Source organism: Elephas maximus, chromosome 6 (genome assembly GCF_024166365.1).
Source record: "Elephas maximus indicus isolate mEleMax1 chromosome 6, mEleMax1 primary haplotype, whole genome shotgun sequence".
Lineage (NCBI taxonomy): Eukaryota > Metazoa > Chordata > Mammalia > Proboscidea > Elephantidae > Elephas > Elephas maximus.
Genome location: NC_064824.1, coordinates 5,438,514 through 5,464,333, shown reverse-complemented (window position 1 = coordinate 5,464,333; position 25,820 = coordinate 5,438,514). Strand labels below are relative to the sequence as shown.

The following is a 25,820-nucleotide window of genomic DNA, read 5'->3' as shown; positions in this document are numbered from 1 at the left end:
ATCAGAAAAGCACCTTTATTTAGCTGGCCAAGGAAAAGGAACAGTTAGGGCTGCTGCCTCCAGGACTGCTCGCAGGCGGTTTGGGGAGGAGGGCTTTTACAGAGAGCAGACAAGGAAATGTAAATCTATCGTGGATATTCAGGATCAACCTTCAAGCAGGCATCCAGAGCTTGGGGATGACTATGCATTTTCTTTAGACAAGGGTTCGATTCTCCTGGACAGAAGAAGAGGTCAATTTTCCCTCATTAGCATGTTAAGTCTCCACCTGGGGGCAGGGTGCTTACATGTATTTTGCACTTAATGAGCTAGCAGATAACTTAAAGTACTAAGATGGTGTTGGAAACCTGCTAAAACTAGTTGGGGCCAGCTGCCATCGTATGGTTATCTTGTCAAGGACAATTTCAGAAGAATGTGTGGCCTATTCGGCTGGGATTAGGAGAGTGAGCCAGGGCAGGTGTCTCCTGGAAAGGCTTAGCTCTGAATCAATTACAGTCCAAATCCAAAAATCATAAAACAGCTGATTCAACTCTATTAAAAAAAAAATTAAAAAACACAAGAGCTGGATGACAGCTATTAGTGTTCACCTTAGTTATTCATTAAGCTATTCAAATGTCCTGTACAATGGTCCATAATGTTTTCTTTTACAATAAAAAAAATATTGAAAAACACCACAAAGTCAAAAAACAAACTAGGAAAAAATTATTTTTATCTCATATTATGAATGAAGTACTAATTTCCCCCAAACATAAAAACTCCTAGAAATTGCTACCAACATAAACAAACCAGTAGAAAAACAAACCAAGGATAATGACAGAGTTCCCAGAAAAAGAAACACATGAAAAGAGGCTCTGTCTCACTCCTGGTGCGGTAGCAAGCAGATTTTTAAAAACTCAGTTTCCTCCTAGGGTTCCCTTGAAAATCTAAGATCTTTACTTCAAGGCGTAAAACCTGCCAATGGCTGCCCATCTACTCAGGTGTTGCCTGCTTGTTTATTTAGTATGCGATTGTCCTGATCTCTCAGCCATATATGTCACTTTCCTCACCTGAAGCCAGTTTTGAGGACTGAGTGAATGCTGTGGCGCAGGTGTTAAGCGTCTGGCTGCTAACCAAAAGGTCGGCAGTTCGAATTCACCAGCTGCTCCTTGGAAACCCTATGGGGCAGTTCGACTTTGTCCAATAGGATCACTATGAGTCAGAGACGACTGGATGGCAATGGGTTTCATTTTTTTTTTTTTTTTTTTACAGATAGTGAACCCGAAGCACCTGTTTCTTGCCTTTCTCTGGGACAGGGTTGTACAGTGTCTCACCTTATAACTAAACCACAGCTGATTTATCCATGAGGCTGTTTCTGTTTCCTCACTAAGGTGAACAGCCTTGCATCTGCCCCATGTGAGTGTCTGTCCCATGAGAACACAGGCCTAGAAGTGGTTTTAAAGCAGTGACTTTCAACATTACTCAGTTTGCCTCTTCAAACTAACAAAATTGGAAACATAAAGATCATGGGAATTTTAAGGACGGGCGATTAGCTGAGGTGGAATAGGGGCAATGTGTAAAGGAAGAAGGCCTGATTTAAGGCCGTCACATCTGAGAACAGCTGTGTTCACTGCCCTGACTCTCTGGATGCAGGTCAGTCAGCCCCAGGCTTGAGCTGCCTGAGTTTCTCTTGGAGTCCCTGGAACTGGCTTCGACACCAGGTGATGCGTATCTGGAGGCTGGCTATGTCTGCAGCCAGCTGCAGACCTGGAGGCAAAAGAGACAATGTCATCATGGTATCCCCAAACTCCAGATGGCTGTGCCCAACTGCCCACTTAGTATCTCCACCTGGGCATCAGGTAGACATTGCACACTAACCACAACAGACTGAACTCCCAGCTTCCCCTCAGCTGCTGCCCAAAGCCTTCCCACCGCAGGTAAGGACCACTCCATCCTTCTGGGCATTTGAGATGGAAACTGGGCTCATCCTCAACCGCTCTTCTTATCTTACCCACATCCAATCTGTCAGCAAGTCCTGGGCTTCTATGCTCAATACATGTGCGGGATCCCACTGCTTATTCCTACCTCCGCCTTCATCTCACACTTGGCTGCTCCCTGCCATGTGCCTTCTGCCTTCCAGGCTATCCTTACCCAACAGCCACAAGAATCCTGTTACCCTGCGAGTCCAATCACGCCATCCTCTACTCAGAGCCACCCCATGGCTCCGAAAGTCCTCACTGGGACCTACAGTCTTCAAATCATCTATGTCCAGACCCCTCTCTGCCTTCAGCCCCTAGTACTGTCTACAGCACTGATTCCGCTCCAAACTACTGGCCTCCTCTTTGCTGTTCCTTGAACACACCAGACACGTTTGTCCTGGCTGATCTCTATGCCTGGAACAGTTTCCCTAGAGAATTTGCACAGCTTTCTCCTTCATCTCCTCAGAGAAGCGTTCCCTAGCCACCCTTCATAAAATAGCCCCCAGCCCACTCCTGTCTCACTCCATTCACCACACTGTCCTATTTTTTCCTAATAATTTTCACTACGTGGTATTATAGTAATGGCCTACTTTCTTACTTGCATGCTGCCTTTCTCTCCTTCATACAATAAACACTCCATGAAAGATATGTGGAACGCTACCAAAAGACGGTAAATTTTTTTTTTTTAAAGAACAATAAATGTCCAAGCAAAGTCTATGATGAAGGCAATCCATAAAGCCCTTTACAAACTAACCCAAGGTGTGGCATCTCAGGTGCTCCCTGTGGATAGAATCAGAGTTTGCCCCAGGGCCACATGTTCAACTGGCAGGGTCCACTCACCCTCCTGGAAGCTGGCTTGGGCCTGCCGCAGACTTAGAGGAACCAGGATCCCGAACCAGTTCAGGGGATCCTCAGGGGCTGCAGAGGGCTCTGGCTTGGAAGTCCTGGAGAGGCCCTTTCGCCTTCGCAGAGCTGGGGAAAGAAAGGCAGGTGGCTGGGGGTTTTACTCCCTGGCTCTTGTCTCGTTGATGACAGTGTTGAACTTCCTGAGCCTTGTGATCCCAGAGAACAGCAATGGTTGAGAAAATCCCAACAATATTTTGTGTTCTAAGAAACAGCTTACTGTAAAAAACCACCCTTCCCCACACGACTTAGATAAGACTCTCTGTCTGCTCTTTCTCGTAACTCCCAGAAGACTCACAGTGATCCCTTTGTTTACCTATGACAAAATCAAACACGAACTTCTTCCCTTTTGCTTGAACTTGCGGAGAGGTCAGACACAGATCCCCTAACTCCCTGCTGTCTCATGAATGATTAAGGAGATTAGAAGTCTGTCCCCTCCAAACTAGCTAAACACAAAGATAGACATTACCTGTTCAGCTGAGCAAGATTTCTCCTGACTGCAAAACAATCCCAACTGTCTATTCCTCCCCTCCATCAGAGTCTAACCAAAGACCAAACCCGTTGCTGTCAAGTGGATTCCAACTCTTAACGACCTTACAGGGCAGAGTAGAACTGCCCCATAGTGTTTCCAAGGAGCAGCTGGTGGATTCGAACTGCCAACCTTCCGGTTAGCAGCCGAGCTCTTAGCCACCGAGCCATCAGGGCTCCATATCAAAGTCCAAGACAAAACCAAAATCACCCTGACGAGACATTTTCACCTTCTGATCTCGGGTGCTCTGTCTATCGCAACAGCCGGAATGAAAACATCTCCTTGTCTTGTGCACTTTGTCCTCTACATTGGGAAGGTACCCTGACTGGAAGGAGTGGGCGCTCACCTGGCTCGCGCGGGCCCACCTCCTCTGGGGTCTGGCCGACGGCTCTCACCACCCACAACTTCTCAGGTCCGTCTTGGGTCTCGCTGAAGGGCAAGAAAGGATGGATTTCTGGCGGCACCAGGCTGGTCCCCTTTCTGGCCTCTTTCCTGCCCCCCACCTCTCTTGCTCAAGCCTGGCCTTGACATCCATGGCCCCTCACCTGGTGCGGACGCGGCAATGGGGCTCCATGCGGGACGCATACTGCAAAGGCCCTACCGACTTGGCACCCATGGCGTAACGAGCCTTGGAGAGCGAGAACCAGCCCTAAGGCGAGAGAAGAGAGCGGTGAGCCCCAGTTTACCTCCGTGTAGCCACTCGCCCGCCCAGCCGCCCCAAGCCTCCACCTCCTCCACCCGGGCGTTCAGAGCCGCCCGCTTCGCCTCTAGCTCCTCCAGGTCCCGGAGCAGCTGCAGTAACAGCGAGTCCAACTCGGCCCGCAAGTCTGCTCCTGCCATGGGCTACACGAACAGTCCCGAAGTGCGCAAAGGCTCGGGTCTGGGGTCGGTCTCCGTTCAGCTCGCCCAGTCACCGCCCGCCGCTCCGGGTAACAGCCAATCGGCACACGAAACCCTCAGCGGCTGCCCTTGAAGGGCGAGCGCTCCTAGGGACGGAGCGCCGGAAGGCCCAATTCTCCTCTCTCGGCTCTGTGCCTGAAGCGTGCCTGGCGGTCGGCGCAGGCTTTGGTGGCTCCGACCCGCTTTCGGAAGCAGGCAAGCGCTGTGGGGAATTAAAGGTAGCGGAAATGGATGGCAACAAATTTGATTACGGGAGTAGAGGCTTTGAATTTAATTCCAGCTGACAATCCCCTAGTCAATCGTGTACCGCTTTTACAACTGCTGGGCTGTTTCGACCCTCCAATTATTGTTGTTTTAGGGGTTTGCCGCCTTAAAATTAGGCATCCTACACAGCTGCAGCAAGCAGTGAAGCCGCGGGCCGGCATCTTTAGTAATGGCTAGCCTAAGCCGTGTGACCACCTAGGCTATCGGCTGCTCCAGTGCCCCTCGCCTTGCAACGCCCGCCGCTGCTCGCCATCTTAACATTGGGCATTCTCGTAGACAACAGCAGTGAAGCCTTTAGCGACCTTCTTGGTTGAGGGCGGAAGTGAGGGCTGCGTTGCGCCAGCGACGACCACAGATTCTCCTAGACCCACGTGGGAGCGGCGCTCAGGATGGTAGGAGGAATCGGTTTCCCTTTAGTGGATAGGGGCTCCTCGAGGCAGAAGCGTAGTGGGGAGGGGGGGACAAGTGAGGGGAGGGTTCCCTCGAGAAGAAGTGCAAAGGGGCCGAGGCGCGGAGTGACGTTTCGAGTCCGCACAAATACGAAACGCGCCTGAGGAGACAACCGGGCAAGAGGTGAAGGAGTTTCTACGCTATCAACGTCTATTCATCTTGAAATCGGGGGAGGGCAGCTCAGTTTAGAGGTTACCCCTGGGCGCTCGAGTTGGAGGGGGGCAAGCGCAGTTTAGAGATGGCCCCTGGTCTTTGTTACCCTCGTTACGCCCCTGCCCGCAGGGCTGGGGATGTGAGCCCTGGGGCTCGGGGCGGGTGTGGAAGATGAGGGGCTGACCCGACGCGCTTTGTCCCAGCTGCGCCGCGAGGCCCGCCTGCGCCGCGAGTACCTGTACCGCAAGGCCCGCGAGGAAGCGCGGCGGACGGCCCACGAGAAGAAGGAGAGGCTCCGGCGCGCGCTCGAAGGTACGCCGCCCCAACCGGGGAGTGAGGCAAGGTCCTGGGACTTTAAAATAAGAAGTCATTGTAAACATCGCGCGGGAAAATGACCTTCCGTAGTAAACGCGTCTGTTAGTATTTGTTAGTGTGGTTAGGCGTTTTTTCAAGTGTTTACGTACGTTTTCCTTGCCCTTGGGTCCTGCTGTTGATTTACAAGTGTCCCTCCCAAATGGTGGTATTGTTCATTATTTATGCTGCAGTATCCAGGCTCTGGAGCCCTGGTGGCGTAGTAGTTAAGAGCTCCGCTGCAAACCAGAAGGTCAGCAGTTGAAATCCACCAGTCACTTCTTGGAAACTCTGGGGGGCAGTTCTGCTTTGTCCTGTAGGGTCGCTGTGAGTCAGCTCACTCAGCGCCACCTAACACCAACAACATCCATATTTTGGATCCGTGGGTGGTGCAAACGATTAAGGACACTCGCCTGATAACCAAAAGGTTGGAGGTTTTGAGTCCATCCAAAGGGATAGAAAGGCCTGGTGATCTACTTCCAAAAAACCAGCCATTGTAATCCCTATTGAGCACTGATTTTTGTTTGTTTTTAATCCAATTTACAGTTTACTTACTAACTTTGTTTACAGTGTGTTTGTTGTTGTTTGATGCCATCTAGTTGGTTCCCACTCACAGCGACCACGTGTGTATCAGAACGAAACACTGCATGGTCCTGCACCATCCTCAGAATAGTTGTGCTTGAGCCTCCTGTTGCAGCCACTGTGTCAGTCCATCTTCCTCTTTTCCATGACCCTCTACTTTACCAAGCATGATGTCCTTCTCCAGGGACTGATCCCTCTTGATAACATGTCCAAAGTATGTGAGACATAATCTCACCATCCTTGCTTCTAAAGAGCATTCTTGTCATTACTTGTTCCAAGGCAGATTTGTTTGTTCTTTTGGCAGTCCACTATATTCAGCATTCTTAGACGACACCACAGTTCAAAGGCGTCAGTTCTTCTTCAGTCTTCCTTATTCGTTGTCCAGCTTTCACATGCATACGAAGCAATTAAAAACACCATGTCTTGGGTCTGGCGCACATTAGTCTTCAAGCTGACATTTTTGCTTTCAAGACTTTAAAGAGGTCCTTTGCAGTAGACTTGCTCAGTGCAGCATGTCATTTGATTTCTTGACTGCTGCTTCCATGAGCGTTGATTGTGGTTCCAAGTAAAAAGAAATCCTTGACAACTTCAGTTTTTCTGCATTTATCATGATGTTGCTTATTGGTCCAGTTGTGAGAATTTTTGTTTTCTTTATATTAAGATGTAATTTGTACTGAAGGCCGTAGTTTTTGATCTTCATCAGTAAGTGCTTCACTTTTAGTATGCAAAGTTGTGTCATCTGCATGATGCAGGTTTAATGAACCGCCAGTCCTGATGCCACGTTCTTCTTCATTTAGTCCAACTTCTCTGATTATTTGCTCAGTGTACAGATTGAACAAGGACGGTAAAAGGCTACAGCCCTGATGCACACCTTTCCTGACTTTAAACCACGCGATATCCCCTTGTTCTGTTTGAACGATTGCCTCTTGGTCTATGTACAGGCTTCTCATGAGCACAATTGTTTTGGAATTCCTCTTCTTTGAAACGTTATCTGTAATTTGTTATGACCCACACAGTCCAATGCTTTAGCATAAAAAAAAAAAAAAAAATAGGTAAACATCTTTCTGTATTCTCTGCTTTCAGCCGGGATCCATCTTATATCATCAGTGATATCCTCGTTCCACATCCTCTTGTGAATCCAGCTTGAATTTCTGGCAGTTCCCTGTAGATGTATTGCTGCAGCCACTTTTGAATGATCTTCAGCAAAATTTTACTTGTGTGCGACATTAATGACATCGTTCAGTAATTTCCACATTCTGTTGGATCACCTTTCTTGAGAAATATGCATAAATTTGGATCTCTTCCAGTTGGTTGGTCAGGTAGCTGTCTTCCAAATTTCTTGGCTTAGACGAATGAGCACTTCCAGGACTGCATCCATTTGTTGAAACATCTCAATTAGTATTTCAAAAGTTCCTGTAGCCTTGGACTTCTTCCTTCAGTACCGTTGGTTTCTGATCATATGCTACCACCTGAAATGGTTGAACATCAACCAGTTCTTTTTGGTGCAGTGACTCTGTATTCCTTCCAATTTTCTTTTGAAGCTTCCTGGGTCATTCAATATTTTACCATAGACTCTTTCAGAATTGCAACTTGAGTCTTGAATTTTTTCTTCAGTTCTCTCAGCTTGAGAAATGCCGAGCGTGTTCTTCCATTTTGGTTTACTATCTGCAGGTCTTTGCACATTTCATTGTAATACTTTAATTTGTCTTTTTTAAGCTGCCCTTTGAAATCTTCTGTCAGCTTTTTTACTTCATCATTTCTTCCATTTGCCTTAGCTTCTCCATGTTCAAGAGCAACTATCAGAGTCTCTTCTGATATCCATTTTAGTTTTTTCTTCCTTTGCTGTCTTTTTCATGATCTTTTGCTTTTTTCATGTATGATGTCCTCGATGTCATTGCACAACTCATCTGGTCTTCGGTCATTAATGTTCAATGTGTCAAATCTATTCTTGAGGTGGTCTCTAAATTCAGGTGGGATGTACTCAAGGTTGTACTTTGGCTCTCGTGGACTTTTTCTAATTTTCTTCAGTTTCAACTCGAACTTGCATAGAGCAATTAATAGTCATCTAGTTCTTTCCAATTTTTAAATTATTGCATAGCTCTGTAGATATTTTCCACCCATGGTTTTTCTCCTTGCTGCCTTTTTCAGTACAAGAATATTTTTTTCTCATTTAGAGCTATTAGGATTCTCTTGTGTTTTTAAAATTGTTAATTGCTGTAGAATTTAATTTATATGTGTTTTGAAGTAGGAATCTAGCTTTGCAGTCCACCTCCCCACCCACATTGCCATTTGTCATATTAGCGAAGAGATTTTTCATACATGCCTGATTGAAATTGCTACACTTATTCCTATTTTGTTGGTTTTTGTGTTGGTTGAACTTTATGTTTCTTATCTGATGGTTCAGCACATTCCAATAACTTAGATTATTTTAAATTCACTTTGATGGTTTTATGTTTCTGGTGTACAGATACAAAAAGTATATGTGTGTGTGTGTGCGTGCACGTGCATGCATGCTTTTATGTTAAGAAACAACATTAAAATAAACGTCTGTGATCCATCCACCTACCTTAAGGAATGAAAAATCGCCAATACATTGAAATTCAGGAATATTTGCGTCAATTTAGAAAACTATTGTATCCAATACTGTTTAAAAGTAAATCATTTCTTTGCTGTTCTTTGTGTGTACAGCACATTTATTTGTATCCCTAAACCATGCTGGTTGCGTTTTAGTTTTAAAATAGTATCAGGTGGTATGTATTCTTTTGTAGCTTCGCTTTTTCATTCAGCGTTCTAAAACCCATTCTGCAGGATGTTCGTTAGTTATCTAGTGCAGCTATAACAGGCACCAGGGCTCCTTAACAGAAGCACCACCACTGGGTGGTTTTAACAAACAAATTTGTTTTCAAACAGAGAGTGGAAGTCCAAATTCACAGCTCCAGCTCTAGGGTAGGGCTTTCATTCTTTCACCTCTGGGGGAAGGTCCTCGTCTCTTTAGTTACTATTTCTTGGCTCCTAGGTGATCTCATGGCATGGCATCTATCTTCTACCGTCTCTGTTTGCTTAATCTGCTTCTTTTATATTTCACAAAAGTTTGACTCAAGATGCATCCTACACTAATGGTGTGTCATTAATATAACAAAGAAAAGCCGTTTTCAACTACAGGTATAAAACCCATTGTCCTGGAGTCCATTCTGACTCATAGTGACCCCATAGGACAGAGTAGGAGCCCTGGTGGCACAGTGGTTTAAAGCGCTTGGCTGCTAATTGCGAAAGGTCAGCAGTTCAAACCCAGCAGCCACTGTGTAGGAGAGAGATGTGCAGTCTGCTTCCACAAAGATTACAGCCTTGGAAACCCTATGGGGCAGTTCTACTCTGTGCTATAGGGTCCTTGTGAGTCAGAATTGACTCAATGGCAATGAGTTTAGGACAGAGTAAAACTGCCTGATAGGGTTTCCAAGGTTGTAATCTTTATGGACCATCAATTGCTCATTTGTAAGTTTAAGTTGAAGCTGAAGAAAACTAAGACAAGTCCATGAAAACCAAAATAAGACCTTGAGCATATCCCACCTGAAACCATCTCAAGAATATATTTGACACATTGAATATTAATGATTGAAGACCAGATGAGTTGTGGGATGACATCATACATGAAGAAAGCAAAAAGTCATGAAAAAGACAGGAAAGAAAGAAAAGACCAAAATAGATGTCAGGAGAGACTGAAGCTTGCTCTTAAACTTAGAGTAGCTAAAGCGAATGAAGGAAATGATGAAGTGAAAGACCTGAACAGAATATATCAAAGGGCAGCTCCAGAAGGCAGAGTATTATAAAATGTTCAAAGACCTGGAGTTGGAAAACCAAAAGGGAAGAAAACACTTAGCATTTAGCAAGCTGAAAAAAACTGAAGAAAAAATTCAAGCTTCAAGTTGCAGTTTTGAAGGAATCTATGGAGAAAATATTGAATGACCCAGGAAGCATCAAAAGAAGATGGAAAGAATACACAGAGTCACTGTACCAAAAAGAATTGGTTGACGTTCAACCATTTCAGGAGGTAGCATAAGATCAAGAACCGATGGCACTAAAGGAAGAAGTCCAAGCTGCACTGATGGCATTGGTGAAAAACAAAGAAAGCTCCAGGAGTTGACAGAATACCAGTTGAGATGTTTCAGTATATGGATATGGGCTGGAGGTGCTCACTCATTTATGCCTGGAAATTTGGAAGACAGCTACCTGCCCAGCCGACTGGAAGAGATCTATACTTGTGCCTATTCCCAAGAATGGTGATCCAACAGAATGTGGAAATTCTCAAACAAATCATCAATACCACACAAAAATAAAATTTTGCTGAAGATCACTCAAAAGTGATTGCAGCAGTTCATCAACAGGGAACTGTGATAAATTCAAGCTGGAATCAGAAGAGGACGTGGGAACAAGGGATGTCATTGCTGATGTCAGATGGATCTTGGCTGAAAGCAGAGAAAACCAGAAGGATGTTTATCTGTGTTTTATTGACTATGCAAAGGCATTTGACTGTGTGGATCAAAACATATTATGGATAACATTTCGAAAAATGGGAATTTCAGAACACTTAATTGCGTTCATGAGGAACCTATACATAAAACAAGAGGCAGTCGTTCAAACAGAACAAGGGGATGCTGCATGGTTTAACATCAGGAAAGACGTGCATCAGAATTGTATTCTTTCACTGTACTTATTCAATTTGTATGCTGAGCAAATAATCCGAGAAACTGGACTATATGAAGAATGTGGCATCAGGATTGCAGGAAGCCTCAATAACAACCTGCAGTGCGCAAATGACACAACCTTGCTTGCTGAAAATGAAGAGGACTTGAAGCACTTACTGATGAAGATCAAAGACCACAGCCTTCAGTATGGATTACACAACATAAAACAAGAATTCTTACGATTGGACCAATAAGCAACATCATTATAAATGGAGAAAAGATTGAGGTTGTCACGGATTTCATTTTACTGGGATCTACAATCACACCCATGGAGACAGCAGTCAAATAATCAAACAACACATTGCATTGGACAAATCTGCTGCAAAAGGCCTCTTTAAAGTGTGAAGAAGCAAAGATGTCACTTTGAGGACTATGGTGTACCTGACCCAACCATGGTGTTTTCAATCGCCTCATATGCATGCGAAAGCTGGACAATGAATAAGGAAGACCGAAGAAGAATTGGTGCCTTTGATTGTGACACAAATCTGTCTTGGAAGACATACAGCCCGAATGCTCTTTAGAAGCAGATGGCCATACTACATCTCACGTACTTTGGATGTGTTATCAGGAGGGACTGGTCCCTGGAGAAGGACATCATGCTTGGTAAAGTAGAGGGTCAGCGAAAAAGAGGAAGACCCTCAATGAGATGGATGGACATGTTGGCTGCAACAGTGGGCTCAAGCATAACAGCAATTGTGAGGATGGCGCAGGACTGGGCAGTGTTTCATTCTGTTGTCCATAGGGTTGCTATGAGTCAGAACTGGCTTGATGGCATCTAACAGCAACAACAATCTTTATGGAAGCTGACTGCCACATCTTTTCTCCTGTGGAGTGGCTGGTGGTTTGTTTTGTTTAGCAAATTGTGCCGTCAGAGCTCCTAGTCACAGGTTAGGCTTACACACAGTGGAACTACTATGCAGTGATAAAGAACAATGGTGAATCTGCGAAACATCTCACAACTTGAATGAGTATGGAGGGCATTCTGCTGAGTGAAATAAGTTGATCACAAAAGGACAAATATTGTATGAGACTGCCAGTATAAAAACTCTTGAAAAGATTTAGACACAAAAAGAAACAATCTTTGCTGGTTACAAGGGAGGGGAGAGGTGGGAATGGAAAATTATTAACTAGACAGTAGATAAGTGGTAGCTTTGATGAAGGGCAAGGCAGTACACAGTACTGGGGAACCCAGTATAACTTGTCCAAGGCAAGGTCCTGGAAGCTCCTAGACACATCCAAACTCCCTGAGGGACCAAATTACTGGGCTGAGGGCTGGGAACTATTGTCTCAGTGAACATCTTAACTCAATTGGCATAACATAGTTTATAAAGAAAATGTTCTACATTCTACTTTGGTGAGTAGTGGCTGGGGTCTTAAAAGCTTGTTAGCAGCCATCTAAGATACTCCACTGGTCTCACCCTGTATGGAGTAAGGGAGAATGAAGAAAGACACATACCATACCATACCATACCCACTGCTGTTGAGCCGATTCCAACTCATAGTGATCCTATAGGACAGAGTAGAACTGCCCCACAGAGTTTCCAAGGAGCACCTGGTGGATACCAACTGCCAACCTTTTGGTCAACAGCCGTAGCACTTAATCACTACGCCACCAGGGTTTCCCAGTTGGCATAACATAGTTTATAAAGAAAATGTTCTGCATTCTACGTTGGTGAGTAACTGCTGGGGCCTTAAAGCTTGTGAGCGACCATCTAAAATACTCCACTGGTCTCACCCTGTCTGGAATAAGGGAGAATGAAGACCAAAGATACAAGGGAAGGATTAACTCAAAGGACTAATGGACCTCAAGCACCGCAGTTTCCACCAGACTGAGTCTACCACAACTAGGTGGTGCCTGGGTTCCACCGAGTGCTCTGACAGGGATCACGGTAGAGGGTCCTGGACAGAGCTGGAGAAAAATGTAGAACAATAATTTAAAAAATATATAAAATAAAAAAATACATATTTTGGGGGAACAGAATTCAGTCTATAACATTCATCCATTTCTCAGTGGTTGGCACTGAGCTTGTGTTCAGTTGGGCGTAGCTAGGAACAGTCCTGCTGCTGCTGCTGCTATAAACAAGGCCTCTTCTGTGTGCAAGGCTTCCTCTGGGGCACAACGGAGGGAAACACTGAGTCCTGGGAGGGTACGTTCCTCTTCAGCTCACCTCTATACAGCAATGTCAGAAGTTTCCCAAAGTGGTCATGCCCACAGCCCAGCCCCTCTGACCAAGAGCCAGGCCTAGCCATGCTCCTCTTGGCATGATTAGCTATTTGTTTGTTGGAGGGTTTCAGGGTCTCTGGTCTACCTTCATACAGAAACAGCAGTCCATATTTAGTCTTAAAAAAATTAATTTGTTATGAAATTTTGATACACAGTACAATATGGATGGAGCTTGAAGACATGCTGAAATAATTCAATTACAAAAGGAGAATTACTATATGACCTTACTTACATAAAAAGAAAAAGAGCAGATGGATGTGTAGAGACCAAACTTTTAGCGGTTACTAGGCATGGGGAGGTGAGGGAGGTTTTTGCTTATGAAGTACTGAGCTTTGGTTTACGATGATGGAAAATTCCTATTAATTAAGGATAGGGTTGTACAGCCAATTAATGTAATGATTTCAATAAGTTGTGCACCTCTAAAAAGTTGAACTGGCAGAAGTTGTGTGATGGATATATTTGCAGCAGTGACCAGAAGAAAAAACTGCTGAGGCTGCTTATGTACAACCAAAAGCCTCATGGGATTTGGTTTCTTGGTTTGGAAGTGTAGGGTCATACTTTCATGGGACATGCCAGTTAAATGTCCTAATACCATGTGTAGTGCTTCTGTTCTGCCTCCTAGTTTATTGTGCCGTGCCTGGGGTCTTAAAAGCTTGCAAGCAGCCATGCAAGGCACAGCAATTAGTCTGTATTCACCTGGAGCAACAGAGGAAGAAGGAGAGTCAGGAATAGGAGGAGGGTATGCAAAGGGTGACTTACTGTCTCCGTGAACAGCTGCCTCCTTTGCCGTGAGACCAGAAGAACTAGATGGTGCCCAGCTACCATTACTGAATGTTTTGATCAAAGATTTTAGAGAAGAATCCTGATCAAAGGGGGAAAATGCAGAATTTAAAATTCTCACGGAATCCAGATTTTCTTGAGCCATAGAGTTGGATGAACCCTGAAACTACTGTCCTACGATAATCTTCAAAGCTTAAACCAAAAATATCCCCAGAAGTCTTCTTAAAACCAAACCATAGTTTAATTTAACTAAGAAAGAACGTTTGCCTTAAACATAATGCTCTTTTAAGATCAGTCTGTACAGGATCATATTGGCAACAGTAACTGGAAAGAGAGGAACCTTAGGGAGCAATGAGTTTATATTAATGGGGGAGGAGCAACTCAGAAATCCAGGGTGAGAATGTTTGCACAACTTAAAGAATGTAATCAATGTCACTGAATTGTACATCTAGAAACTTGAATGTGGTATATGTTTTTGCTGTGTATATTCTAACAATAAAAAATTAGTTTAAAAAATTAACTTTTTCTGACTGGAAGCAATACATACTTGTAATAAAATATTTGGAAAGACCTCAAGTCATGAGCATCAAGAGCTGTAAAAAATGAAGGTCCTTATACCCGCTGCATATAGACAAATAAGCTTTGCTCACCCCACCCCCATCAGGTATCACTGCTGTGCTCAGAAAGGAGTAGGATAGGTATTGATACGTATGTTAGCCACAGTGTTGTGTCAGCTAAGGGCTTCATGCATGTGTCTCAGCCCTTCTGTCTTTCTCCTCCAGAGAACCGTCTGATTCCCACCGAGTTACGCCGGGAGGCTCTAGCCTTACAGGGATCCTTGGAGTTTGACGACGCTGGTGGTGAAGGTGACTGTGTGGCCCTCTCTGACCCCGTGAACTGACTTCTCTCTGCGCTTGAGCCCTCTCACCTCCATGTCCTTCCCCAGATGTGCCAAGCACTTTTCTACCTTGGGGAAAAGGCTGTGCTGCTCCCATTCTGTGCTCCTGGGACCCATTTCCCAAATGCTTTCCTGGCTCTGCACAGATGTTACTTCCCAGGGGGGCTCTCCTGGTCTCTCCCAACCTCATTCTAATGACACGTACAATAGTACCCCGCTTACCCTTTAGTTACTTTGTTAATCCTCCCCCCGCTTAGAATGTGAGCTCCGCAAGGGCAGGACAATGCCCATTTTGATCATTGCCATGTCCGCAGCCCATCATTGGCACCCAGATGCTTCATTCATTGTGTCATTCAACAAATGCGAAAAGAATAACTAACATGGTAAATGTTTGTTGAGGGACAGGAGTCTGTCATCTCTGACCTTAGCAGAATCTAGACTTGTCCTGTCTTAACATGGTAGCCACGTGACCGTTATAATTTAATTTAAATAAAATTAAAAAATTCATCTCCTCAGTTGCACTGGCCACATTTGACATGCTCGGTAGCCTTCTATGGATGTTAGCTGCCTGTTGAGCACAGTGCAGGTGTGGACCATTCCCATCTTGTTGAAGGTTTTGTGGAGTAGCACTGCTCTAAATAGATTCAGCCCGCCCTCGAGTTAGCGTTTCACTCCCAAGACAATACTGAGTCACTCCTCCTCACGCTCCTGACAGGCGTAACCAGCCATGTAGATGATGAATATCGATGGGCAGGGGTCGAGGATCCCAAGATCATGATCACCACCTCCCGAGACCCCAGTTCCCGCCTCAAGATGTTTGCAAAGGTACTGGTGGGTGAGGGATGAATGGGAGACATGAAGTCAGGAATGGACCAAATAGGCTTACCCATGTATTCTGGGACCAGCCGTGATAGACGTGTTCACGTGCAGGAGCTGAAGCTGGTGTTCCCGGGAGCACAACGCATGAACCGAGGCCGGCATGAGGTGGGCGCCCTGGTAAGAGCCTGCAAAGCCAATGGAGTCACCGACCTGCTGGTTGTTCACGAGCACCGGGGCACACCTGGTAAGCCTGGGCAGGAGGGAGCGGGGGCATAAGACAGGTGCTCTGAGGGCAGACAGGGTCTCTGACAGCCCACCTGGCCCTGCCAGTGGGACTTATTGTCAGCCACCTGCCCTTTGGCCCCACCGCATACTTCACACTTTGCAACGTCGTCATGCGGCACGATATCCCTGACCTGGGCACCATGTCAGAAGCCAAGCCCCACCTCGTCATGCATGGCTTCTCCTCCCACCTGGGCAAGCGGGTGAGTCTGAGGCTGTGGGTGAGGGTGGGGCTTAGGCCTGGCCAGGCACTCACCACTTTCTTCCTTTCTGCCCCAGGTCTCTGATATCCTACGGTACCTGTTCCCTGTGCCCAAAGATGACAGCCACAGGATTATCACCTTCGCAAACCAGGATGACTATATCTCCTTCCGGTGGGTTCATGGGCCAGGCCCCCAGTGATCATGTCTTGATGTTTACGTCCCTTGTATTGTTTCTCACTGACCCACAGCTGTTCCCACCCCTCCCCACCAGGCACCACATCTACAAGAAGATGGATGCCCGCAATGTGGAGCTGACTGAAGTTGGACCTCGTTTCGAGTTGAAGCGTAAGTCTGGGCTTTATCCCACATTTCAGTAGGAAGGGAAGGGGTGGCTGGCTGTGTAAGTATTGACATCCCCCTCCCGCCCCTCCCAGTGTACATGATTCGCCTAGGCACGCTGGAACAGGAGGCCACGGCTGATGTCGAGTGGCGCTGGCACCCGTACACCAATACTGCACACAAGAGGGTTTTCTTGAGTGCTGAATGAGCCTTGCTTGTTGGTCAGAGACATGGACTTGGAACGCAAAAGGTGGGATCGTCATGGACCCATGGAGCTATAGAAAGGAGTTTCATAGGGGAGGGGTGGAGGAGTCAAAATAAACCCTCTGTGGCGTGTTGCCCCCGTCTTCTGAATGTGTTGGGACAGGGACCTAAGCCAGGCTGAGTCTGAAGGAGATCTGGGCATACTCAGACCTGGTATCCTGAAGGGATTGAGGTCACTTTAGGTCTGGAATTTGGGCTTGTGTTTGGAATAAGGCAGGTTCCATGCCCCAGTTTTGCCTTTTAGCCACAGGTAGGGCCTGGTAGGAGCTCACTGAGGAGTCAGGGTTGGACACAGGTGGTAGGGCCTGGTCACACTAGTTGTGTTTACAACTAATGAGCGTGAGCCGACCAGAGTAGAGGAGGACATGGCATGATTCGGTTTGGCCAAGTGGACTTCCCTGAGGTGCTGGGTCATACCTTGCTTTTTTCTTGAGACCTCCTCCAGGCTCACCTTCTCTTCATGCACTGGAGACACAGTGGGGGACCACTCACCGTGCACACCTCCACCTCTCGTGTCAGAGAGGAACCTGCCAGAGGTCACACAGGGGAGGGCCAGTGCAGCCCAGGAGAGGCTGTGGTCTCCTGCTCTCTTCACACTTGTTCCCTCTGGGGATCACCTGAGGCCAGCCCCTTCCTTCTCTTTGCACACATACCTTGTATCTTCCAAAGGGTCCTGGTTTGACACAAGTAGGTTTGAAGACCATGCAGAGTGCACATGACTTTTCAGAGGGCAGTGATAAAAATAAACAATCACGTCAGGTGAGGATAGGAGCCATGAAGAAAAAGATGGGTGGGCGGTGGAGATGGGGAGTTGGGAGGCCTCTTGGAGAAAGCTGAATGATGGAATAGGGCAGCAAAGGCCACCTGGATGACCTGGGGGAAAACACTACAGGCAAAGGGTGCAGCCTGTGCAAAGGCCATGTGGTGGACAGTGCTCGTAAGGGTTCTAGGAACAGGAGTGAACCAGTTGTGGGGGGAGGGTGGGCTAAAGAGAGGGCGGGGGCTCACTGGGCCATAGCGTTCAGGGATTGCAGGAGATAGGACCTTTGTGTCTCCTTCTCTGGCTCTGCCTATGGCAGTCCAGTTTCTTCTGCAGAGCATTCCACAGCCTCGGCCAGCTTCCACAGCCTCACTCCATCCTCACTGAAGGATATGCCATTAAATTCTCTCTGTAAATTTTGGGAATTGCCAAACGTGTAAAAGGATAGTATGATGCCCTGTATTAGATTCCTGTGGCTGCTGTACAAATTACCTCCGAAGTCAAGGTGTCTCCAGGGTCACACTCCCTCCTGGTGTTCCAGGGGAGATCTGCTCCATGCCTGTCTCCCAGCTCCTGGTGATTACCAGCAGTCATTGGCATTCGTTGGCTTGAAGCTTTCTCATTCTGCTCCCTGCCTCCATCTTCACATTGCTTCCTCCTCATCTGTCTTATCTGCCCTGTATGTTTCTTCAAAGGACGATGGTGATTAGATCTGGGACCCAGCTGGGTAATCCAGGATGATCTCTCCATCTCAAGATCCTTAACTTAATCTCAGCTCCAATGATCTTTTTTCCAAGTAAGGTCAGATTTGCAGGTTCTAGGGATTAAGATGTAGACATGTCTTTGGCGTGGGGACAGCATCCAGCCCACTGTGGGTACTCGTAAATACGCTTCAGTGGTCATGGGCTTCCTGTCTTTCCTCTTTCACGTAGCTCCTCACCCCAGCAGGCATCACAGGCATGATGAGGTTGTCCCTCTGCATTGTCCTGGGCTTAGCAGCGAAAGGTCCAGGGCTGTATCAAATGTTTTCCCAGCACAGAACAAGTGCTTAATCAATGTTGTGTGCTTTTTAATAACTGGAGCACAGAATGCTGGTTTAGAGCAGGGCTTGGCACTGTGGGGCCAGCTCTCAGGCACGGGGAGACAGAAAATAAACAAGATACAAAAATGCACTTCATTGTGGCCTTCACTGTGTTAAATATGTTAAAGTAAAGCTTCTTAGTGTAATTCTTTCAAATTCCTCAGCTAACCCAGCAGCTCCACCAGCAGTGGAGGACTTTACAAAGGCCAATTATATACCATCAGGGTGGATGGTCTGTAGTATCAGTGGCACTCTGGGACAGGCCCTTTCATACTGCACTGATGGTAGAACCAAGGACAACAACTTCTCAGAATGCAGGGTGGAAGAGTTTTTACCATTTAAATGTGATCCCACTTCCTGAGTCACCGTCCTGGGCATCACATGAGAACACATGGATGTAGGAGTCAGAAATGGTCATTGGGACAGACTCCTCTGAGGACAGCATGGGAGTGGCTTTCTTCGGAGGCTTGTGCAGGGGATTTTTTTTTAAGCGAGGCAAAGAAAACAAAATTAAGAGAGAAAGTAGTCGGGCGAGAGTGTCACATAGGACGTCTTGTGTGTTGAGCAGATGATGTCTGGAGATTCCCTGCCTGACTGATGACTCTGGCAAGGAGACGTGGATTTTAGGGGTGGTGCAGTGCAAAAGGGGTACTTTTGCATCTCTTTCTTTGATTTTTCTATTAGGAAAATAAGTATAATTTTGAAATGTAAAAGTAAGGGAGGCAAAAGTTGGAGCAGGGTCTCCTGCTCCCTTGTGAACATCCTGGGGTTGGTGGTTAGACTGTGGTTGTGGAGAATCACACTCTTAATGGGAATTGGCCTACATCATGTCTGCCACATGTTTCAGGAATGTTAACAAGTGGGATGCCAAGCGAAGGGCATGTGGGAGATCTGTGTCCTGTATTTGCAGCCTTTATATAAATTTGAAATTGTTTCCACAGAAAAAGTTATTGAAGTTTTTAAGGAATTACTGTTAATCTCATTGGGTGATATGGCATTGGGGTTACTTTAGAAAATGTTCTTAATATTTAAAGACATGCTGAAGTATTTGGGGGTGAAATATCAGCCTGGTATTTGAAGATGTTTAAGCAGAGGGAAAAAAATGTAGCTGAAGCAAAATACTAATTGTCAGATGTAGGTGATGCTTTTTTTTTTTCTTTTACTTTTATGCGTCTTTGGAAATTTTCTTAATAGTTAAAAAATAATTACAAGTGCCCTTGTCCCCATTAAGACAGCTTAATTGTTTTTCTATTGTTTCAAGTTATTACAGGTATTCAAGTAAGATCTACAAGGGGACATGCCAACCTGTTGATAGTTTAAAAGCCAGTGAGATTTAGGGCAAAAGATAATGGAGATGTTTATTCTACATCTATTTGAAATTTTTTGGCGTGAACATGTATTCATTTGCTACTTAATGTTAAAAAAAAAAAGCATAACATGAGATGCATTTTAGGCAGAAGTCTGTCTCACAAAACTGGCTGCGGTTATTTTTGGCAGCTGAGTGGGAAAAGTGGTGCTGGTAAGAGGAGACTTGAATGATATAGTCCGTGTTCTTCCATGCTTGTTTCTAATGGAATAAGATAAAACTGCACCAAAAAAAAATAATAATAATTAAAAATTAGGGCATTGCAAATTAATTTGTAAAAAATGTCCAGAGGAACAAATAGGTATAAAGAAGGTGACCTCACAATGAGACATTTCAACAAAATTTCAGGACCTGTGATCTACCACATAATTTTTATGGCTGCAAAGAATTTTTTTTCTTATGGCTGTGCTATGGTTTATTTAACTAATCCATCATATGTTTAGGTTGCTTCCAGTTTTTCACCATTACAGGAATGAACAATACAGGAATGAACATCTTGCCCACCATCCTCATTATATCCTTAGAAATAATTATTTTCTAGAAGTAGAATTTTCTGGTCCAAGAAGATGCACACATTTAAGCCTTTTGATATTGACTGCCAGAAAGTTTTTAACAAACCATTTTTATCTGTCAAGTTGACAAATTTGAAAAAACCAGAATATGATTGGTTAAAAAAAAGAAACCAAACCCATTGCCATTGAGTCGATTCTGATTCATAGCAACCCTATAGGACGAGGCCTCCAAGGAGTAGCTGGTGGATTTGAACTGCTGACCTTTTGGTTAGCAGCCAAGTTCTTGACCACCACCGCACTACCAGCGATTCATGATTGCTAAAGGTTTAGAGAATTAGGCTGGTAATAGGTAAAGACTTCTTTAGAAGGAAATTTCAATAATACCAGTAAAATTAATCAAACATCTACTCTGATCTAGTGGATAGACTTCTAGGGATTACCCAACATGCACACTCCAAAATGTGCCCAGTGATAGCCATCAGAGAAATGTAAATCAAGATTACAATGAGATAACCATTTCACTCCTACTAGGATGGCTGTATAAGGAGCCTTGGTGGCACAGTGGTTAAGAGTTCGGCCGTTCACCAGAAGGTTGGCAGTTCAAATCCGCCAGCCGTTTCTTGAAAACCCTATGGAGTAGTTATACTGCGTCCCGTAGGGTTGCCGTGAGTCCAAATCGACTCATTTTAGGATAGCTAAGGTAAAATGGAAAATAGCAAGTGTTGGAGGGGATGTGGAGAAATTGGAACTCTCATCCACTGTTCGCAGGAATGCAAAATGGTACAGCTGTTGTTGAAAAGTCTGGTGGTTCCTCAAAAAAGTAGAGGTAGAGCTGCCATAAAAAAAAAAAAAACCTGCTGCTGTCGAGTCGATTCCGATTCATAGCGACCCTGAAGGACGAGTAGAACTGCCCCATAGAGTTTCCAAGAAGCGCCTGGTGGTTTCAAACTGCTGACCACCTGGTTAGCAGCCATAGCACTTAACCGTTACGCCACCAGGGTTTCCAGAGCTGCCATATGACCCAATAATTCCATTCCTGGGTATATGCACTAGGGATCTAGAAGTGACATGAAAGATATATGCACACCTGGGTTCATTGCAACACTATTCACAGTAGTGAAAAGATGGAAACGACCTAAGTGCCCATCAGCAGGTGAATAGATGAGTAAAGTGGTGCATATGTACAATGGACTGTTAATCAGCAATAAAGAAAAACGACTTTCCAAGACATCTTGAAACATGAATGAATCTGGAAGACATGTTGACCAAAATAAGTCAATCACAAAAAAAACAAATAGTCTATTTCTCACTTTTATTAAATGACATGAACAGGTAAATATACAGAAATAATGTTCGTTAGTGGCTACCAAGGATGGGGTGTGGGGGAGAGGGGGTCACTCTTTAGATAGTAGACACCTGTTATTTTTGGTGATGGGAAAGGTAACAGAATGAGGGTGAAGTGGGCACAGCTTGATGAAGGTAAACAATGTCGTTAGATAGTACACAGAATGAGGGTGAAGCGTGCACAGCTTGATGAAGGTAAACAATGTCGTTAGATAGTACACAGAATGAGGGTGAAGCGTGCACAGCTTGATGAAGGTAAACAATGTCGTTAGATAGTACACAGAATGAGGGTGAAGTGGGCACAGCTTGATGAAGGTAAACAATGTCGTTAGTACACAGAATGAGGGTGAAGCGTGCACAGCTTGATGAAGGTAAACAATGTCGTTAGTACACAGAATGAGGGTGAAGCGTGCACAGCTTGATGAAGGTAAACAATGTCGTTAGATAGTACACAGGATGAGGGTGAAGCGTGCACAGCTTGATGAAGGTAAACAATGTCGTTAGATAGTACACAGAATGAGGGTGAAGCGTGCACAGCTTGATGAAGGTAAACAATGTCGTTAGATAGTACACAGAATGAGGGTGAAGTGGGCACAGCTTGATGAAGGTAAACAATGTCGTTAGATAGTACACAGAATGAGGGTGAAGCGTGCACAGCTTGATGAAGGTAAACAATGTCGTTAGATAATACACAGGATGAGGGTGAAGCGTGCACAGCTTGATGAAGGTAAACAATGTCGTTAGATAGTACACAGAATGAGGGTGAAGCGTGCACAGCTTGATGAAGGTAAACAATGTCGTTAGATAGTACACAGAATGAGGGTGAAGAGTGCACAGCTTGATGAAGGTAAACAATGTCGTTAGATAGTACACAGAATGAGGGTGAAGTGGGCACAGCTTGATGAAGGTAAACAATGTCGTTAGTACACAGAATGAGGGTGAAGCGTGCACAGCTTGATGAAGGTAAACAATGTCGTTAGATAGTACACAGGATGAGGGTGAAGCGTGCACAGCTTGATGAAGGTAAACAATGTCGTTAGATAGTACACAGGATGAGGGTGAAGCGTGCACAGCTTGATGAAGGTAAACAATGTCGTTAGATAGTACACAGGATGAGGGTGAAGCGTGCACAGCTTGATGAAGGTAAACAATGTCGTTAGATAGTACACAGGATGAGGGTGAAGCGTGCACAGCTTGATGAAGGTAAACAATGTCGTTAGATAGTACACAGGATGAGGGTGAAGCGTGCGCAGCTTGATGAAGGTAAACAATGTCGTTAGATAGTACACAGGATGAGGGTGAAGCGTGCACAGCTTGATGAAGGTAAACAATGTCGTTAGATAGTACACAGGATGAGGGTGAAGCGTGCACAGCTTGATGAAGGTAAACAATGTCGTTAGATAGTACACAGGATGAGGGTGAAGCGTGCACAGCTTGATGAAGGTAAACAATGTCGTTAGATAGTACACAGAATGAGGGTGAAGCGGGCACAGCTTGATGAAGGTAAACAATGTCGTTAGATAGTACACAGAATGAGGGTGAAGCGTGCACAGCTTGATGAAGGTAAACAATGTCGATAGATAGTACACAGAATGAGGGTGAAGTGGGCACAGCTTGATGAAGGTAAACAATGTCGTTAGATAGTACACAGAAGAAAGGGTCTGTTGGCAATTGTGATGACATCATTTTAAAACAACCAAAAGGTATATGTGTATGTATGTCTGTAGATATATATACGTATATATATAGGTATACGTGTATGTGTTTGTATTTGCATCTGTGTGACTTACGCACATGTGTTCGTATGTATAATCAAGCCCATAAGGGGCACAGTTACAGATACTTGTTAGACAATACCATGGGATTGGTTTTCTGAGTTTGAAAGATTAGGACCATAGTCTTGTGGGACATCTCAGTCAATTTGTGTAATAGAGTTCATAAAGTTATGTTCTGCATCTTAGTTTTGTGAGTAGTATTTGGAGTCCTAAAAGCTTGTGAGTGGCCGTCTGAGATACAGCTGTTGGTCTACTCCTCTGGATCAAAAGAGATAATCACTATTGACTTTAAAATCTGGCCAGATATTCTCTATTCATGGTATACATACATTTGTCAACTGGTATTTTTTAGCCCAAATGGGATCATGTTATGCACAAAACTCTGAAACTTGTGTCTTTCTCTTTAATGATATCTTTAGGGTGTCTTACTTAACGACAGTTCCATGTGGATCTGTTTCCTTTTTAATGGCTGCACATTCAGGTTGCTTCCTGCTTTGCTACTGCCAATACTGCTTCAGGAACATCAAACTGAAGACTCTCCTGTGTATACTTAGCAAGTGTATCTGATGAATAAATTCCTACAAGTGAAATCCTGTCTTCAAAATGATAATAAAAGACCAAACCAAGACTGTTGCCATCAAGTCGTTTCTGACTCATAGTGACCCTACAGCACAGAGTAGGACTGCCCCATAGGGTTTCCAAGGAGCAGCTGCCATCCTTCCGGTTAGCGTCTCTTAACCACTGCTCTACCAGGCTCCAGAATGATAATAGATGTTGACAAATTGCCACTGTCAGTGTATGTGAGTGCCTGCTCTTCCATGTCTGCACCAGCACTGAACATTATCAGACTTTTTAATTTTTGCCAAGCTCTAGTTGCATGTTTCATTATTTGAATTTTCATGGCTATCATTATGACAGGTTTTGCATTTTTTTCAAATACTTGCCATTGTGTGTATATTTTTTTTCTGGGGCATGTCTGCTCTTTCTTTATCCTTTATCATATATGTAGATAACATTTGTTCACCTTCTTTATATTATTTTAATTCTTTTAATTGTGGAACATTTCAAACATACATGAGAGCAGAGAGGATGGTCTGATGAGTCCTGGGAGCCTGTCTCAGGAGTTGGCCAGCCTCATCTCTTCTTAGCCACCCCCATCCACTATACTCTTTTGAAGCAAATCTGACATATCATCCATAAATATTTCCATATATATCTTAAAAGATAAGGACCCAACAAAAATAATACCATTATTACACCTAAAAATATCAACAGCTAGTCCTTTATTATATCATCAGATATCTAGTTGGTGTTCAGTTTTCCCTATTTACAGTGTTTGTTTGAATTAGGATCCAAATTAAGTCCATTGATTGCAAATTGTTAATATGTTTCAAGTTTTTTTTTAAAACAGGTTTATTGAGATACAATTTACACACCACTCAGTTCACCCATTTAAGATGTACATTTTTTTTTGCATATTTACAGGATTGTGCAGTCACCACTGTGAACTAATTTTTGTTCCTCCTAAAAGAAACCCCATACCTGTTAGCTGTCACTCCCCATTCCCCTCCAACCATTCTTCTACCCCCAGCCCCTGGCAACCACTGAGGTACTTTCGTTCTATGGATTTGCCTACTCTGGACATTTAATATAAATAGAATCATATGATATGTGGTCTTGTTACAGACTTCTGTAACTTAGCATAATGTTTTCAAAGTTCATCCATGTTCTATTGTGAATCAGTATTTTCTATTGCTGAGTAATATGGATATACCACATTTTATCCAACTGCTCATCTGTTTATAGAATGTGGGTGGTTTTCCACTTTTTGGCTATATGAATAATGCTGCTGCGAATATCTGTTACAAGTCCTAAGTCTTCTTTAACTTACAGGTTTTTATCTCTTTCTATCTTTGTAGTTTATTCAGTTAGGAAACCGGTTGATGTGTCTTGTGGAGCTTCCAGAGTCTGGATGTTGCGGATCTTATCCTTGTGGTGTCATTGACTATTTCCTCCGCCCTGGTGTGTCCTCCGAGTTAATATTAAAGAGGCTCCCTCAGATAACACGTTCAGCTTTTTTTGTCAGGAACCCTTGACCTGGGAGTTCTATGTTCTTCCACCAGGAGAATCACAGTGTTTGGTTATCATTTTCTTGATGTCATTAGTATCATTGCTTAGATCCATTTGTTCATTAGGGATTTGAAACTTGTTGCCTATGTTCTTCAAGAATGTGAAACCTTTTTTTTGCCCTATAGTTTCAAATTCAATATTATTTGCATATATGAAAGCAGTTTGAGTATATATATATGTTTGGTGTGTTTCAACTGGATACTTTATTAAATTTTAA

At 44.4% G+C, this 25,820-nt stretch overlaps 2 protein-coding genes and 1 long non-coding RNA gene across 17 annotated transcripts; 2 read left to right on the top strand and 1 right to left on the bottom strand.

Moving 5' to 3' along the window:
* Window positions 1-4,334, bottom strand: CCDC115 (coiled-coil domain containing 115). Its single transcript, XM_049889059.1, has 5 exons — window positions 4,114-4,334; window positions 3,930-4,033; window positions 3,731-3,813; window positions 2,793-2,924; window positions 1-1,740 (listed from the first exon to the last, which is right to left on the bottom strand). The coding sequence occupies exons 1-5, from the start codon at window positions 4,222-4,224 to the stop codon at window positions 1,628-1,630; spliced, it is 543 nt and encodes a 180-aa protein (XP_049745016.1). The 5' UTR covers window positions 4,225-4,334; the 3' UTR covers window positions 1-1,627.
* Window positions 4,335-4,511: 177 nt separating this feature from the next.
* On the top strand, window positions 4,512-17,604 carry IMP4 (IMP U3 small nucleolar ribonucleoprotein 4). The gene is made up of 9 exons (XM_049889058.1): window positions 4,512-4,940; window positions 5,355-5,463; window positions 14,613-14,696; window positions 15,444-15,553; window positions 15,659-15,791; window positions 15,878-16,032; window positions 16,109-16,203; window positions 16,304-16,377; window positions 16,467-17,604. The coding sequence occupies exons 1-9, from the start codon at window positions 4,938-4,940 to the stop codon at window positions 16,577-16,579; spliced, it is 876 nt and encodes a 291-aa protein (XP_049745015.1). The 5' UTR covers window positions 4,512-4,937; the 3' UTR covers window positions 16,580-17,604.
* A 39-nt stretch (window positions 17,605-17,643) lies between these two features.
* LOC126078507 (uncharacterized) lies at window positions 17,644-25,820 on the top strand. 15 transcript variants are annotated; one of them, XR_007518061.1, is made up of 4 exons: window positions 17,644-22,485; window positions 22,546-22,901; window positions 22,962-23,081; window positions 23,202-25,820. It is a non-coding gene; the product is annotated as an uncharacterized LOC126078507 (long non-coding RNA). The 15 variants fall into 15 exon arrangements; XR_007518056.1 differs by having other exon boundaries at window positions 22,962-23,141; XR_007518065.1 differs by having other exon boundaries at window positions 17,644-22,069; window positions 22,186-22,485; window positions 22,962-25,819.

What these genes read in the sequence shown, in the direction of transcription:
- IMP4 (XM_049889058.1), top strand. An exon ending in GCTCCGGCGCGCGCTCGAAG is followed by an intron (nt 5,464 to 14,612) that starts GTACGCCGCCCC and finishes TTTCTCCTCCAG; the next exon opens with AGAACCGTCTGATTCCCACC. An exon ending in TGACGACGCTGGTGGTGAAG is followed by an intron (nt 14,697 to 15,443) that starts GTGACTGTGTGG and finishes CGCTCCTGACAG; the next exon opens with GCGTAACCAGCCATGTAGAT.
- CCDC115 (XM_049889059.1), bottom strand. Translation starts at nt 4,224, where the DNA reads ATGGCAGGAGCAGACTTGCGGGCCGAGTTGGACTCGCTGTTACTGCAG. An exon ending in CATTGCCGCGTCCGCACCAG is followed by an intron (nt 3,814 to 3,929) that starts GTGAGGGGCCAT and finishes CTTGCCCTTCAG; the next exon opens with CGAGACCCAAGACGGACCTG. An exon ending in CCAAGCCAGCTTCCAGGAGG is followed by an intron (nt 1,741 to 2,792) that starts GTGAGTGGACCC and finishes TTTTGCCTCCAG; the next exon opens with GTCTGCAGCTGGCTGCAGAC.